Raw genomic sequence first — 18,241 nt, 5'->3', positions numbered from 1 at the left:
ATTCCCTCTCCTTTTCTCCCAATTTTTTCCCACATTTACTGCCTGGACTGGCTTGTCGTGTCACGTGTGTTTCTCTTCAGGACAAGTTCTTGGCAACATTAAGAATTGATATCTGTCCTCTAGCAGAACCAGAGCCTGCGCCGCCCTGATCCCCTCCTTGGAGGCCTTGAATTTTCAATCCAGGCGGTTCGGCCAAGCTGAACCCTCAACCAGAAAGGACCCGTGAACCGCTCATCCAACAAAGTCCTTAAGCCACCATCACCAGCTCACCACCTTGGTCTCCTCGTATGAATGATGCATCAGAGACAGCAACCTTCATATGCATTGCTGGTAGACATTGGCAGGCTTTTCTTATTAGTAGTCAATAGCCACATGCCCGCGCTATGCTGACGGGAAAATGCAAAAGTTAGCAATGCATTTTCAACAATCAAAAACAAATTTCATTGCGTACCAAAAATTTATTTAATAAAATAAATAAAGAATTATATATATTAGCATATGTTAAAAAAAATTAAACGCTAACCATTGATCGAGTTAATAAATTAATATTAAAATATATGATGGTGTTGCGTGGAAGCTTCTCGATTTATTTTATTTAATAATACAATAATAAAACTATTTCTTGTAAGAATGAAAAAAGTAATTTTCTTGCATAAATCCAGCCTCTTTTTTTTTTTTTATCAATATAGTTTTTCATGGAAAAAAGCATATTTTTTTCCTTGGTTATTAATCTAATAAGGATCAAAAGCAATTAGAATTAGCAAAAAAAAAAAAATCAAGACTATTTGAGAACAGGATAAAAAATATTTTTCTTTATTTAAAAACTTATCTCATTAACTTGCTTAATTTGCTTTGCAGTTTGTGAGAATAAAAATAAAGTATTTTTAAAAAACACGAAAATCAACCCGTTTGAAATAAGTAGAGAAAATGCATCTCCTCCAATCGAAACCCTATTCATTTACTAGATTTAGCGAAAATATATTTTTAATTGCAAGAAATTTTATTTTTTAAAAAAAGAAAAACGCATCATGATACTAAAACAAAACCAAAACAAAAAAAACATTTAAACAACATCTAAGTATTCTATGTGTGACTGAAGAAAAAAAAAATAACATGATAAATTTATGTCAAATCTATTAAAAATAAAAAATAAAAGCTTAAATTGCATATTTATAAACTTATTTTTTCATATTAGATATATAATAATTGATAAAAAATTGGCAATATCCTCATAAAAAGCTAAAAAATTATTAGAGCACCAAGAAAAAATTAACATATACTAAAAGACCTTTGACATTTCACTATAACAATGAATAGTAAAATGACAAGGCCTTTTTTATTTTGGTCATCAAAATTTTTAAAGTTTTTTTTTTTCAATTTCATTCTTTATTATTGAATTTATTGGATATTGAATTTCATAATTTATTTTGATTTTCTTTCAATAAAGTTAACCTAGTTTTATGACCCAAGTCGCGAGTTTTGTGAGTTAACCGTGTTGACTTTGATCAATTTTTTGTTATTTTTTAATTAATTTTGTTATCAACTTCATCCTTTAACATTGAGTTAATTGGTAATTGGTTATCATAATTTTTTTTATTTACTTTCCATGGGATTATCACGGTCTCTTGGACCCAAGTCGCAAGTTTTGCAGGTTGACTCGAGTTGTTTTTTCTTTTTTAATTGTTTTGTTTTTTCAATTTCACCATTTTATATTGGATTGGTTGAACATCAAACTTTATAATTTTTTTTTTTTTTTTTTTATATAAGGTTATCATGAGCTTATAACTTAGGTCACGAGTTTGGTCGGTTGACTCAAGTGGTTTTTTGTATCTTTTTTTGAATTTTTTTTTTATTTATCCTTCAATATTAGGTTGATTGAGAATTAAACTTCATAATTTATTTTGATTTAATTTTTATAGGATTATTCCAGTTTCATTACCAAGGTTTGGCATGTTGACTCGACTCATTTTTTTAATTAGATTTTATTTTCAATTTTATCCTTCAATATTAGGTTGATTGAGAATTAAATTTAATAAAAAAAATTTATTTGATTGCTATAAGTTATCAAGGTCTCATAACTTGGATAGCAGATTTCACAGGTTAACTCAAAATAATCTTAATCGATCTAATATATTATCATTTTAGTATTTAAAACAAGATGTCGTCTTGGTATTTTTTTTCAAACTATATTTTTATCGGTTGTTTAATTTATCTTTGGACTTATCAAATTAACCAATATATATCAAGTCAATCTCTATATTATTTAATTTTTTTTTCTAATAAAAAAATACATTAACAACACCTGAATATTTTTTTTTATATCTAGAAAAAATTTGACCTAACCTGTAGCATAGCATGAAAAATGATCTAGTTGGGTACTAATTTAAATATCATGTCAAGTTCTTCTTAGTGCATTTGAATTAAATCTAATAAAAAAATAAAAGAAACAAAAGGAAAGGCACATAAGCCTCACCTAACCAACAAAAAAAAGAGGACTAGACATGCATGAACTACGAGGTCAAGTCCATGTGATTAACCCTTTTTTCTCTTAAAAAGTAGGATAATATGTTTTCAACTCTTATAATTTTTTTTAACAAAAATATCAAATGATGTTTCATACCACGATTGTTTAATTTTCTATATTTTGACCACCATTTAGGTGGTCACAAAATTAAAATCTAGTTTTTTAAGTCAAAAACTTATTTTTTAGGTTATTTTGATCTAAAAACTCTTAATAAGCATCCTTGACTCTTTAATAAACTAATTTTTATCAAGTAAAAAACCTTTAAATCGATCCAAAAATATAAAATTACACATACATAATATTTTTGAATCGCAATCTATTTTTTTCTAGCAAAATAAAGGTCAATCAACACCTTAATAAAAAAATTTTTTTGTCAGATAAAACTTATTATTATTAAAATTAATATTTTTTTATTGCCAGAAATAGGCCCAACAAATAACTTCCTTTGCCTTTTTTTTCCAATGATTTTCTCTCTTCTTTCAAATTAGGACCAAAAAATGAACATCAAGAAGTTCCAAGTGAAAAATATAATTGCATAATTGAAAAGGCAACCATACATGTTTTCCATATTCTATACTTTGGTTCTCGTTTTTTAATATTTCATTTATAGAACAAATTACAAGGAATTATTGATTAAGTGTTCATAAAATGATATAATCAAAGAAAAAAATTTCATGACCAAAAATTAAGGGGAAAAAAAAGGCATTGTTAATTACCATAGAAAAGGTCAATGTGTTTTAGTATATTTTTACTAGAAGTGTGCCATCGCTTCTCAGCGGGTTGGTATTTCTATTTATATGATTTATTCTGCATTTCAAAAATATTTTTGAAAAATTTTATATATTTTTTTTGCTTCAAATTAGTATGTTTTTAGTATTTTTAGATCATTTTGATACTGATATCAAAAATAATATTTTTTTTTTAAAAAAAAAATATTACTTTGATATATTTTAGCACAAAAAATACTTTAAAAAATAATCACAATCACAGCTTCTAAAAGACCATGTACTAACTTTAATATCGAAAAATTGCTAGGCGAAGGCAGTGGTGCGATTCCTTTGCATAAAACCCAAGCTCACGACAGTGAGATATACAACATGGTTTAATAATAAACAGCAAAAGAAAATCCATAATATAGACAGTCTACTCAGCAAGAAAAATAGCTTGAGCCTCAACATTTGCTGTGCTGTGCGTGCCCTTTTTTGTAGGGGGCGAACCATCATGGTTTGACGATCCAGCCTCATCATCCAAGGACGATGCAACTGGTGCGCTGTCTCCAAGCTCTCAACTGAAGCTGTCACCTGGAAGCAGCAGAAGATTAGGAGAAAGACTAAGCTGTGCATCCATTATTATGTGTATTTAGGTTAGGAAGTGAAGGATCCTTGGCCAATCACAAAATATGTATATTTTTGGTCGAGAAAAAAAAAAGGTGCTAATGAAAAGTCAAATATATTTTTAATGGGAGTCATGGGAAGATTGGCAGCGACCAAAACCTACCAAAAGGCAGCAAGACTTGGCAGCAACCAAGAGGAAGCAACACCTGACAGCAAACTCCTTAAAAAACAACAGGCAAAAGAACCTTATGCGAAGAGCAAGATACAATTAAAGCACACCAGGGCTTGTAGCCCAGCTGTCCTGGAAAGGGTTTTCTTGTCTTTGCACCCTGGGTTCAAGGCTTAACGTGTATGTCTATCATCCTCGCGGTGTTATATTGTCTATTAGGCTTGCAGGATATTTAATAAGATCTAGGGATTAATCATAGTGCATGTAAAATGGTCCGGACATCCCGGGTTACCAAAATAAAAAATACAATTAAAGCAAGATCAGGAATAGAGAAGCCAGCTGAAGTGGAGCCAGGTAGAAAGAATAGAGAAGATGAGGAATCAAAGGCTATTTGTTTTGACGAAGCTCACCCAAGCTGCTTGAGTTAGCCGTAGCCTGCTAACCCAGTCCACAAAGAAGCCGAAACAAACAACCCAGCCAGCCTCAAGCCCATTAGGAAGGCAGCCGATAAAATCCAAAAAATGAAAGAAAACCACCCCCATCAAGTAAAGGACGCATGAAGAGCACTAAATTACAGAGAAAAATAAATCCTGAAGGTTAATAATTCTTAATTGTTATAGAAGTAAAATAACCAAGGAAAATAAAGAAAGTTCTAAATAAAAACTTCTAGAACTAATTTGAGCATTAAAACGACCTCACTTGGTAATATCTAGGTGAGCACGCTCATAAAATTTCATTTCAATTTAATAATTACCCCTTGAGCCCTCAAAGATTTCGAAATAACCTCCATTCCTTGATCTACATCATGCGGTGGGATGATGTTGTCAATATCACCATCCATCAAACAAAGCAATATTCTCTAACATCAAATGACAAAGCTTATAATAAAAATGATAAAACTAATTGACTGTTTTTTTTAAAAAATATATTTTAAAAATTTTTTTTAAAAAAAAATATTTTTTTCTTTACTTCAAATTAATTTTTTTTTTAATATTTTTTAAAAAAAATATTATTTTAATATATTTTCAAGTAAAAATCATATTAAAAAACATATGCAGCAATTCTAAAATCTAAAATTCTAAAATCTAAATTTATAGCTAAACTGTAAAGAAAAATCTAATTTGATTAATTTTTAAAGTTAATAATTCTTAATTATTCTGAAAATTAAACTAAATATCTTTATCTACCAAACAAGGATTCCTAAATTAAATATAAAAGCGCGAGAGAGAGAGTAAAATAACTATAAAAATATTCTTTAACAATAACCTCTAAACCTAACTACAAGTAGCTGACTCTACCAGATCTATAGATCACACTAGTAAAATTTCAACCCAATTTAATAATCAAATTAAGAATTAAATTCATTTTTATCAATAAACTCGTTTGACTCTGCAAACTTTTTCTAAAATAAAATCAAATAGAACAGCTTGACCCCGGTAAATTTCCCAGAATGAAGCAAGACATAGAATCAACAAGAGAATATGTTGCATTTAAACTGCTACGATTGCAAGTCTGCAGGCAAATGAAAAGCTTCCGAGCACCTGCTGCCAAGCTAATCGGGATGGTCATGAAGTTGAATAATTGGGAGTTAAGATCAACACATAACGGTAATTGCATTCGTAAAACCACACCGAAATAGTAAGCCTAGAGAACCAGCACAGAAACAAAACTAGTTTTAATTACAGCTAATTACTTTTCACATAAATATTCAACAGGCAGTAGCTGCACTCTCAGGCAGCAGCTACTGCCTCGGGAGTTGCGGCGGCGGCAGTCTTTGTGGAGGCTGTACTAGGGGCGGCAACAGCAGGACCACTCTTGGCATCTTTTTTAGGTTCTGCTGGTGGTGGAGGCTTGGGCTTCATGTGGGGAGGTGGATTGTGTTTAAGGTTGAGAAGTATATGACGCATCCTTGATAGGTCAGTAGGCTTGCCAGGCTTCGGTCCCTGGATCACCACAATGGTGGGCTGCTTCTTCCCCCTTTTCTCCATTGTTGGCACCTCGCGAGGAATCAGTTCTGCCGTTGCCTTCCAATAATTCTTTCCGGCTTCAGCATGGAACTTCTCCCGGTTTGCCAAAAATAACTGACATTTGTGAATTAAAATCAGATAAGAACATACCTCCACTCCAGCTGCACCACCAATGGAGGAGGCTAAGGGGGCAGAGGGAGGCCATTGCCCTAATACCAAGAAGCATTCCAAGACATTTTTCTATTTATTCAATTATGTAACTTACATAAATCTTTATTCTAGTATTTCATTCAATAATTAGAATTTGTGTATATATAGTTAATTTAGATTCACACGCCCTCAAACACATATATATTTATATATTTAGAAAAGAATATATATATATTTAGAAAAGAATGCATTTAATATTGTAGTAACGGTTGTTTTTTATTCGAAAATGCATTTAAATAATTTTTTTTTTATTTTTTAAAATTTATTTTTAACATAAAAATGATCTAAAAACATTAAAAAAAATCAAGAATTAAAAAATCAAGAATTTTAGGTTAGCGAGGCTAACAAGCTCAGAATGTCCGGGCTTCTCCGGTGTATGCCACGATTATCAAGAAAACTCATCGTAGCCTATTTTTAATTTCTTCTTCTTTTCTAGATAGGTTCAGCCACATGACACCCTTTTTTGGATCGGATTTATTAGCGAGTTTGATTATTATTACCATAATTACAATGATGATCAACAGATTGCAACTTGTAACAGTGCGAATCAATAGGCAGTCAAGATCACTTATTTCAGACTAGCAAAACCTTAAACTGCACCTGAGAAGTTCATGCAGATCTGATTACCCATACAGATCTGACGTTTCCCAAATTTAGATCAAAGCATGAAAACACCAATGCTCTTAATTTAGCAACCAAACAACTTCTTCAATAAAGCTAGCCAAAATCAAAATCAAAACCAAAACCAAAAAAATTACATGAAAATGAATATCATTTCTCCGCTAGCCATCCTAAATTTGAGAACAAAATAATTTGTGCAAATAAAAAATATTGTGAAGGGCACCCCAACAGAAAAAAAAACATGGGATTTCTTCTAAAATCTTCTTCCAAATACTCAAATAATGCCCAGCACCTTATGAATGAACATAGAGCACCCACATCATTGGATCATTTCATTCTATTTGAATCTAATGGCCCCTTTATGTTATTTTATTTAAAATAATTGGGTTAATACATTTTAAAGATACTTCGTTAGATTGTTCTAAGAAATATTGTCATGGAAATTTAAAATTATTTTAACAAAAATATGAGTTAATTGAGATGTACTCCCTCACCTTCTCCTTTTCTCTGTTAGCAGCCTTATTGTTCTCTAGAGTCAGCTGTCTCTTCCTGTAAAACTCTTTTTTATACTCTTCAGCTTCCTCTACTATTTGCTTCAACATCTCCTTCTCCTTCTTCTCCTTCTCTTCAAGTCTTATAGCATTCTCTCTGCACTTGTCATGTAAGTTTTTTTTATTAATAAAAAATAAAATCAAATCAAAGCAACAGCTGGCTGCATATAACTGGTACTACCTCCGCCACTCTCTTAAAGCGAAACCTTCCTCAGACTCCATCTCCGACGGAGGAGGCAAGATCGGTCCATCCGATATCCCGTTCTGCTCCGGGGAGAACCCGCCGTCATCGCTCACCGGCTGCGAGGAGAACAAGTCATCTCCGGTGGTGCTATATGACTGAGAAGCGAAGACCGGTGACGAGTTACCGGTCAGCGAGTTAGCATCAAAGTTTCTAAAAGAACCGCTGTATTCTCTAGGAGACTCGTCGGTGAACGATGACATGATCCTCTCTTTCCTCTTTCTGGCGTTAATTACTTCGCTTCCTTCTCCTTTTGCTTTGCTAGTTTGCTTTAAAACTCTGATCAGCGAAACAAAGAACAACCCGTACGGCGGACGCGTGTTTGGTTTCTACTCGTCGAGAAGAAAGAATCTTTTGTGTGATGAAATGATGTCCTGACATGTGTTGGTTTGTAAGGCTGAGGTAATTGGTGATCTTATCATGGGTCCCACAACCTGGAAAATTCGGCGGATGTGTCATTGCGTGACTGTAGGGAGGTTCGCCGTGGAATATTATAAATAGTCCGGCGCGGGGCTTTACTTCTGTGGTTTCGCGGAATAAAACCTTCCATTGAGGCGCGCGCGTTATTTAGCGGCAATGACTGATAGCTGGAATCTGGGGTCCCATATTTGGTGGGTCCACAAGCATCTAACAACATTATTTTTTAGATAATTACAAACCAGTCCTCAACTTATGATATATTTCACAAAACAGTCACCAATCTATGGAGTTTTGGTCGAAATAGCTCAGCTATTAAAGAGATTTTAACAAATGGATCCTCGTTGCTTAATATTGATCTTGTTAAAAGTCACGTTAAAATACTTGCGGAAGAAGCATGTGCATATGTAGCTTCCTAGGCTAAAACTAAACTTAAACTCAATCAATATAGTTTTTTAAGGAATAAATAAATTCCATGTTCTAATCATTCATACAATATGCATATGGTGTGTGTGTATAAAATTAAAAATTAAGAAAAAAAATCAAAATGGTTGAGCGAAACATTGTAGCCTGAACAATGGATTCACATAATGCTTTATATATATATATATATATATATATATATATATATATATATATATATTTGTTATTAAATTTTATATATATATATTTGTTATTAAATTTTATTTTTTTTTAATTTCATCATTTCATATATATATATATATATATATATATATATATATTTGTTATTAAATTTTATTTTTTTTAATTTCACCATTTCATATTGCATTGATGGATGATTGAATTTAGAGTATGTTTGGCAGTGTGGTAACGGTTGTTTTTCAAATAACTTTTCGTGTCGAAATACATACCAATAATATATTTTTTTTATTTTTAAAAAATTATTTTTAACATCAGCACATCAAAACGATCCAAAATGTATGAACCATATAAAATTTTAGCAAAAAAATAAATTAAATTTTGTGGGAACGCGGTTTCTACCGCGTTCCCAAACGCTTCCTTAATGACTTGTTTTGTGTTGCTTTCTGTTAGATTATCACGATTCTAAAAAGACATTCAACATTTTCATGGTTCTTGATTTGCAAAAAAAAAAAAATCAATTTGGTTATTTGTGCAAAATAAAAAATAAAAGAACTAAACTTAACAGCAAAGTGAAATGGTAGCTCTTTTAAAAAAAAAATTCTTTGGTTTTTCTTTTTGCTTTGATTATCGAACTTTTTGTTTAATTTTATTTTTTTATATTACATTGATTGATTATTGGATTTGATAATTTATTTTATATTGCTTTTTAATGGATTATAATAATTTAAAAAAATATCTCAACATTTGATTAATTCTTGATTTTACAAAAAATAATAATTTTATTGTTTGCAAAATATAAAAAAATTATAAGAGACCAAAATCTAGGTAAAATCACATTCCTTTGGGGGGAAAAAAGGTGCCAACGCTTTTTTGAAAAATTTTGCATAAAGATATTTCCCAATTTTTATTTTCATCCCATTAGTTTAACAATTAAAAAATTAATCTAAAATTCATTTTATTCATATTTTAGTCTCTCGGTTTAAGATGGGAAGAGAAAGGTTGGTAAAAAATAATGAAAGAGAAAGAGAGGTTTAAGATGGGAAGAGAGAGGTTGGTAAAAAATAATGAAAGAGAAAGAGAGAGAAAGAAAAAGTTCTTGTTTAGCGATATTGCAGCAATAAAAAATATTGATAGTAGTGTAAATGGGTTTCACTTAACTAGGGGTTCAATTAAGTTGTTTTTAAACCTTATCTTGTCAGGAAAAAGTAGATTGAATTTATTTATTTTTGGTTTGATTTTGTGTTTTTAAACTATTTTTAATGTTTTTTGCATTAATAAATTAGTTTTGGAGGTTCTAGGGGTGTTTTTATGTTAAAATGAATTGAAATTAAATTTTTAGGTTAAAAAACATTAATTTTCCAATCACCAAAGGTGATCAAAATCTAGGAAGGCAAATAATATGTCATGTGTTTTTATTTTTTATTTTTTAAAAAATATATAGATAAACAACACCTCATCTACCAATTTTTTTTTAAAAAAATAAAGGTCTAAACATATTGGCTTAGGCTAGCAAACTCAAGCACGCCTTGGCCTTTAAAAATTATAATCATGAAATGTTTTTTACTTTTCAATAGTGATTCCAATTAAAATAATGCTTTCACTAAAATAATCAAGATATATATTAATAAGGAAATTAAATTTAAATTTGAGAACTATTTGTTTCCTTCTTAATATATAATTTTTTATATTTTAACTTCAATAAGTAAGAGAAATATAATGCTTTTGTTAAAACTAAAAAGAAATGGCTTGATAAGAAAGTGAAGTTCAAATGAAAGAGATATATTTTCTCTTACTTGTTGAATTTTTTTATAAAAAATTATGTTAATTGGTTTAGTTTTTATTCATAAAACATGCTACTAATAAAAAACATATTTTAGTAAAATAAAAAATACAGTAATAAAAAAAGAATAATTGATCAAACAAATTATATTTTCTTCTTCAAAATTCAAATGATTGTTTTTTGTTTAAATATCTATTTTAATTATAAAAAATAAATAAAGATGGATTTCAAAAACTATCTAGGTAAATAATTAATATACTTACTATATTCTATACAAATAGGTACCACTAAATTTATGCTGCTCTTGATCCACAGTATGAATCACGTCATACACACTAATTATTTTTTTATGCATAATGTAAATCATGACCTACAACTTAATCCATCTTACGTGGCCCAATAAGTCTCTGTAAACATAAGGTGGAGGGTTGAATTAGGTGTTTATCATTCAAATAACATTGACCAAAATGAAGATTAGGGCCAAAACATGGAAAAAAAATGGGGATCTTAATTAAAAAAAAATAAAAACTTTAGGGATCAAACCAAATTGTTTTTAGACATTTGAAGCATAGTTATTAAATCCGGTTCAGGGATTAACCCGCCCAAGGGATCGGCTCTTGAGTTTCATGGGTCAACCCGGAAAATTTTAAAAAAATATGTTAAAGTTTTAATATTTTATATGAAAAAATTAAGAAAAAAAAATCCATGTAGATATAGGCTATATATATTGTAAATAATGAAGTTTAAAAAAATATTTTTAAAAAGTTTTTTTATCTCACATTAAGAATATATTATGTTAAGCTTTTAAGCTAAAGTATTTAAATAAAAAAAAAAATTATCCCACATTAAAAAAAAATATAGTTTTTTTGCTGGGAGCATATAATATATATACTAATGGGTTTCAAATCTCACATTAAAAAAAAAAAAAAAAATTTGAGAAACATAGAGCATATATACTAAATTAAAAATAATTTCCATAATTCATAAAAAAAATACTATAAAATAATTATCTCTCATCTTAAATGAAAACTTGCAGTTCCGAGACTGTATAATATGGGGGTCGATCTACACTTTCTAATTAATCAACAATGGAATTAAACAATTTCTAATATTTCAAAATTCATAAATTCCAAATTCAACATGTTCATATAGCGTATTATCATTGATTACAACTCCTAATCCTCAAATCCAATACAACTCCAATTTAGAAAGATAACCTATTAAATCAAGTAATACTTTAATAAAGTATAATTTTTTTATTAAGAAAATCTCATCAAAAGAAAGTTGTCAATTAAAACAAAAGTAAAAGCGACTAGTATTTACTATGCACACACTTATAATTTATTATAGATTTATGTTTTGAAATTATCATTTTACCCTCGGGAAGAAAAAAAAAATTTAACTGAACATGAGGGACAATACGATCTTTTCTATGGAATTTATTAGTCATTGCAAAATTAAACATGGTGAATCAATGTTTTTTTTTGTTTTTTTGTTGCGTAGTGAATTTATTAAATTATCTAGGTCCATGGATGTTTTTAACTATTTAATTTTTCTGCACAATACAATAACTTAAATACCTCTTAAAACTAAACTTTCTTGGCTTTGAGTACAAAGGCGTTTTCATCATTTCATTCAAGGTTTTTTATTTTTATTTTTTGTGATTATCAAATGGAGTTAGAGGTAATTAAGTCTTTTAATGTATTAAAAAAACTATTATTTAAGTAAAACAAAGGTTGGTAGCGTCCACACCTTTTAGGTGACACTTACAGCACTGTTTATACTTCAAACAATGCCTTTCAAGATGGTTGGTGTTTGATGCATGTTGCAGCCCTCATTATAATGATGCAAGAGGTGCCTCTGGATGAGTGGTGGTTGAGCTGTAATGGCATGCTTTTTCTTCTCTTTCTTTCTTTTCTCCCATCTTTAAAAAATGCAATATGCATTGCAAAATAATCAAAGAAGTCTGGTTATTTGTTCATTAAATCAAATTAGATCCTTATTTTTTTATTGCAATATATTAGGTTTTAAATTATTAATTAAATTTTTTTTTCAATTTTATTCTTTTATATTTGATTTTTATATCAAGTTTGATCCTCATTCTTTTTATTATTATTTGTTTTTTTTTCTTATCCATTTTTAGTTGAAATTGTTTTTCAATTTCATCCCTCATAATTTGATTTGATTTTTTTTTTTTTTTTTGTCAAATTTGATCTTTATTTTTGTTTCAAATCTATAAAAAAAAAATTTTATCTTTTTTTGTTGAATTTTTTTTTTAACTTTATCTCTAATTATTTTGGTTGGTTGGGATTTTAACATTGATATTTTTTTGGATTTGCCTTCTCATAATCCATGTCATGAGTTTTGAAGATAGTGGGTTAACTTCAGTTTTTTTAGGTCATTTTTAAATTTTTTTTATCACATCCCTTAACATTGGGCTAGTTGGATATTGGCATTCATTATTATTATTATTATTTTAACTTTACCCTTCAATATAATGTTGGTTTAAGAATTAACATTTGTAATTTTATTCAATTTTTTTTTGAGGTTATTCTGGTCTCACGATTATGTTATAAATTTGGCATGTTGGATCGAATAGACTCAGGTTAATTTATTTTTTTTAATTGTTTTCTTTTCAATTTTTTTCATTCAACCTTTTATTCGTTAGCAATTGAGATTCTAATTTTTTTTCTCTATGCAATTATCTTGTTTTCATTTTAATTTTACTTTGTTAACAAATAAGATCATTGATACATTTTAAGAGTATTGTAAAGATATATTTACATAATATTGGTAAACATTTATCTTTTGCATTGAATCATTGTTGATTTTTTATTTTGCTTTATTTGTTGTTAATGTGTTCTTTTCTAATTATATTATTAAATTAATTGTGCTTATTAAACCCAATCGAGTTAATGATTAAAATCTCATTTAAAAAAAAATATTTACATCGTCTTGATATTTTTTTTTTGTTTTTTTTATATGTAGTTAATCACTATTCTAAAACCTTACTTTTGCTATAATTTTCACAATATATATCCGAAACATGCAAAGACCATTTCCATTGGCTCTCTGATTATCTAAGGATCTCATTAATAAGAAATTTATTTGCTAAAAGTGCTTAAATACAATATTAATAAAATCCTAATTCCTAATTTCTAGATTTTTATTAATCATCCTAGTAATAACTCAAATAAAAGATATAACTATTTAAAGCTTCGAAAGATTAAATCTTGAACCTAATTCTTCCTTTTCTTTGATCTCTCTTTCTTGTCTATGTAGCTCAAGGTTTTCGGCATAGTTTTAAGATCCGGACCGGTTCAAGGCCGGGGGTCCGGGTTTTGACAAGGTCGGCCGGGTCAATTTAAAAAAAAAATCAAAATGATATCGTTTTAGTAAAAAAAAAAAAAAAAAATCAATGGGTTTGCAGCCGAGTCTTGCCGGGTCAACCTGTCGGATCAGCCAGGTTACACCAGGTTTTTTCTTTCTTTGTTTTTTCTTCAACCCCGCCCGGTTTTAGCCCCGGGTCGATCGCAGAGTCGGGTCAGGTTTCAAAACTATGATTTTGGGTGTCTGAAAATTAAAAGAGCATATATTACCAATTGGGTTTTTTTTTTATTATTATCTTAATTATTGGGTATTTTATAAAATACCCCTATTTTAATATTTTAATAGAAGTAGTTAATTACAAAACCTATAGTCATATAAATTATGATATAATTTTATTTTCTTTTGTTTTTTTGTTTCATTGAAAGGTCTACCAAGCCTTGATTATAAAAGTAAAAGATAATCATTTTTCGAACCGATACAAATTCAATTATTAGGACTCTAATCTTATCTTATCGAAAGAAGCTAATACATTAATAAGTAACCTCGCTTCGTAGCGGGTCAAATATTTTTATTTTTTATAAAATATTATTTATATAGATTTTTCAACACATTTTGATAATCTAAAAATATAATAAATCAAAAGATTTATGGACACATGTAATCAAATAAACTAAAAATTATGTGCATTAACAAATCAATAAAAATTCATTAATGACATTAAAAACAAAACTTGAAAAACCAAGAAATAAATGTAAATCAAGATATTGAATCTTGACAAATAGAATATTAAATTGATTGAACAAAATAAAATAAAAAATAACATGTAAGACTACACATATTAAAAAATATTATCTAAAAATAAATACTTTTTTTTTTGAAAACATAGCTTATCCATATAAAAGATAAAAACAAAACCATAGATAAACTAGAAAAACCACTCCGAAAATTAAACACAACCAAAAAATTAATATTTTTTAAAAGAGGCCCTGAACAAAATAAAAAAGAGGAGGTTTTGTTTATGTTTTTGGTTTTTAGTTTTTTAATCGGCCACATCACTTTATTTATTTTCAATAGCATTATTTAAAGTTATATTTTTATGGCAACCATAGTTATCAAACCCGGCCTGGGGGTTGACCCGACCAAGGGGATATAGGCTATATATGTTGTAAACAATTAAGTTTAAAAGATTATTTTAAAATATATTTTACCCTACAGTGGAAAGATACTATTTTCTTCTTTTAAAGTTGAAGTATTTAAACCACAAAGCTTTTTTATCCCACATTGAAAAAAACATAACTTTTTTCTTGTGAACATAGAGTATATATTCTAAAGGGCTTTAAATCCCACATTAAAAAAATAAAATATTATTTTGATATTTATATAATGAATGTTAAATGAGTTAGTAACCAATTGAAAAATATCAAAAAAGGAGGTCTCTGGGTATAAAAAAAAAAACATTTGAAAAAAAAAGGTCTTTACTAGGTCACCCGAGTTTCGGGCTGACTTGACAAGTTTACTCCAGGCCAATTTCTAGCTTGGATTTTGAATGAAACAGACGCGGTCAAGGTCTCGGGTCACTTGGAAATTTTTTTTAAAAATATTTGATATTTTAATATTTTATATGAAAAAATTAAGAAATAATGCATTTGGATATAAGCTATACATGTTGTAAATAATTCAGTTTAAAAGATTATTTCAAAATGTTTTTTTTATACCACATTAAAAATGATATTATCTTATTCTTCTAAGTTGAAGTATTTAAACCAAAAAAGTTTATTATCTCACATTCAAAAATCATAATTTTTTTCTTGTAAACATAGAGTACATATATTAATAGACTTCAAATCCCACATTGAAAAAATAAAACATTCTTTTAGTATTTATAAAGTGAACTTTGAAATGAGTTAATAACTAGCTAAAAAATATATAAAAAGGGGGTTTCTAGGTAGGAAAAAAACACATTTGAAAAAAAAAAGGGTCTCTACTGAGTTTTTGCTTGGTTACCCGAGTTTTGGGTTGACCCATCGGGTCCATCGATTTACTCTGGGCCAATTACAAACTTGAATTTTGAATTAAACAAACCCGACCAAGATCCCGAGTCTTGGGTTGACTCGCGGGGTCGGGCTTGATAATTATGATGACAACTATGCTAGACCTATGGTATTGGGTCTTGGTGGTAACATGACCCAACGCTATGAGGTCTTGCTGGAGACAGGACCCAACACTATCCGGTCCTGCTAGGTAGCAGTGCCCAACTCTATTGTGTCCTATTGGCAGGTAAAGCCAGATCGAATAGCGATAGATCTAGTGGCAGGGCTAGATCCAAAGATATTAGGTCTTGTTGGGCAGAGAGGCTCGCTGCCCAACTCTATTAGGAATCTGCTGGATAGTAAGGCCAAACTCTATTGAGAGAAAAGAAATTCAACAAACTCGACTTCAAATGAAAAAAAAATTATCATCATCCAACTTTTATATAATATAAAAAAATCTTATCAATTTATTTTCTATTTACTGTATGAAAAAAATTACATAAGAGAAAAGAAAAAAAATCTAAAAAGATAAAAAATAAAATTAAACATATCTGGGTTTGACTGCGAGCGAGACCCAACACCAGCTGGAAGTGATTTGACAACCAGACCCTATAGCTTTTGGCATAGAAAAATAAAAAAAAACAACGCACCTAGCAATATTTTTTAACTAAAAACCAGCAAAAATAATGTCCCATGACGATACAATGTTGTCCATAGGATAACAAGTCTAAGAACACAATAAATATATAATATTTTTTTTATGTCTTTTAAAATATAGTATAATGTATTAAGTTATGATTGGTTTTATTATAGGGTTTGCATAGTAAAAACGAAGTCTTCTATTATATTTTTCAAAAACTAATTGACTCGAATAAGTAAATGACTAAATTTTTGACTAGAAAATTAAAAATAATTTAAGTTCGTGCTAGAATCATTTCAGGGAAGACATTGGAAAGATGAATTGAGCGTAGCTCACCACTCTAGGGCGACAACGCTAGCTAGTATAACTCAGGCTGATCTACAAGGATTGTGAGAACTCAAGTCTATATCAAGATGCGCAACCTGTGAAACATGTAGCTGATCTTGGAAATAAAATCTTATTCCCTATTGACTATATAAAACAACCATTTGATTGGCCATGTTATTGTCCAATAAAAAATAATAGCGAATGAATATTTGCATCGAAACCTACACGTATGCTATTAGTATCTTTGATGGAAATTATTGAAATCTATGGAGAAAAAGAAGAAACAAATGGAGAGAAAGGAAAGAGAGAGAAATAAAAATTATGGACAAGCCGAGCATAGTCACTTGGGTGTGATCTAGACGATTATGAGCCTTTGTCGTATTTGTCGCGAGGGAATGATCCAAGAGTTGAGTTGATCGGGTATAATTAAGAATGAAATTATGATTGTTTTTTAAAATATTTTTATATTAAAATATATTAAAATAATATATTTTTTAAAAATTATTTTTGAGATTAGTATAATAAAAAGATTTTTTATAAAAAAATTTACTTTTAACAAAAATAAATAAATAAATTTGAAACGGCTGCTATTAGCCTATATTTTTTTAAATAAAAAAATTAAAATAATATTTATTTTGATTAACTCAGTTAACCATTAAATAACCAGACTCTCTGATCACCTGGGCACACCCACACAACATAATTTTTTTATACATCACAATATATTTTTTTTATACATAACATGAATTATTGTTTTTTTTTTTCCCAATAACTAACTATCATGCGAAAAGCAATTTCAAAGTGTAAATTGCATTTTGCTTGTGAAAGCTGTAAATTATAATCGAAACTTATTTTTTTTTATAAATTATTTTTGATTTATTTTTTTTGAAAAAAAAATAAAAAATCCCCAATCACTTAGTTCTCGTACTTCTTTGATTCCTTAATTTTCAAGTCAAATTAATATGTAAAAATTTAAAAAAACTTTTTTCTTTAAGTTTATCGAAATCTAATATAAAATATTTAATTTATGATATAATTATTATAACACACCATTAACTTTATTTGGTAATTGTGTCTAATTTAAGAATAGGCAGACAAAGTTTCTAATAAAAAAAAATCAAGCAGTGTTAATTCATTATTCTTCTTGTATCAATCAAATCATCTAAATCCATATTTCCAAAATTTCCAACCCCCTTTAAAGCTTCAAACCTTCTAGAACATGTTTGTTGGGGTATGGTTTTGAAACTTTTTTTTATTTAAAAATTTATGAAAATATTTTTTTATTTTTATTTTTTTTAATATTAACACATTAAAAATCTAAAAATAAAAAATAATTTAAAATAAAAAAATTTTAAAAACAATTTTGAAACGTAAAAACTACGCTTTTAGGTTACTCATGGCAAAGTTACCCGTACAAAAAAGGGATTTTCGTAAATTCAAACAAATTCCACACCCATTAAATAACTGCCGCATCCCCTATAAATATCCCTCCCCACC

At 28.8% G+C, this 18,241-nt stretch overlaps 1 protein-coding gene across 2 annotated transcripts; it reads right to left on the bottom strand.

Moving 5' to 3' along the window:
• Positions 1-3,537: 3,537 nt before the first annotated feature.
• LOC118037459 (clathrin light chain 2) lies at positions 3,538-8,136 on the bottom strand. Of its 2 annotated transcripts, none has more exons than XM_035043443.2 (3): positions 7,558-8,136; positions 7,320-7,473; positions 3,538-3,825 (listed from the first exon to the last, which is right to left on the bottom strand). In XM_035043443.2, the coding sequence occupies exons 1-3, from the start codon at positions 7,818-7,820 to the stop codon at positions 3,556-3,558; spliced, it is 687 nt and encodes a 228-aa protein (XP_034899334.1). In that variant the 5' UTR covers positions 7,821-8,136; the 3' UTR covers positions 3,538-3,555. The 2 variants fall into 2 exon arrangements, with proteins under 2 accessions (XP_034899334.1, XP_034899333.1); XM_035043442.2 differs by lacking the exon at positions 3,538-3,825 and adding an exon at positions 5,624-6,108 and having other exon boundaries at positions 7,558-8,037.
• Positions 8,137-18,241: the final 10,105 nt, after the last annotated feature.

The sequence above is a fragment of the Populus alba genome, chromosome 16 (genome assembly GCF_005239225.2).
Source record: "Populus alba chromosome 16, ASM523922v2, whole genome shotgun sequence".
Classification (NCBI taxonomy): domain Eukaryota; kingdom Viridiplantae; phylum Streptophyta; class Magnoliopsida; order Malpighiales; family Salicaceae; genus Populus; species Populus alba.
This window is presented reverse-complemented; position numbering and strand designations above follow the sequence as displayed.

Coding starts and splice junctions, on each gene's coding strand:
- LOC118037459 (XM_035043442.2), bottom strand. CDS start 7,820: ATGTCATCGTTCACCGACGAGTCTCCTAGAGAATACAGCGGTTCTTTT. Junction 7,474..7,557: donor GCTTTAAGAGAGTGGCGGAG/GTAGTACCAGTT, acceptor TGACAAGTGCAG/AGAGAATGCTATAAGACTTG. Junction 6,109..7,319: donor CTAACAGAGAAAAGGAGAAG/GTGAGGGAGTAC, acceptor CACAAATGTCAG/TTATTTTTGGCAAACCGGGA.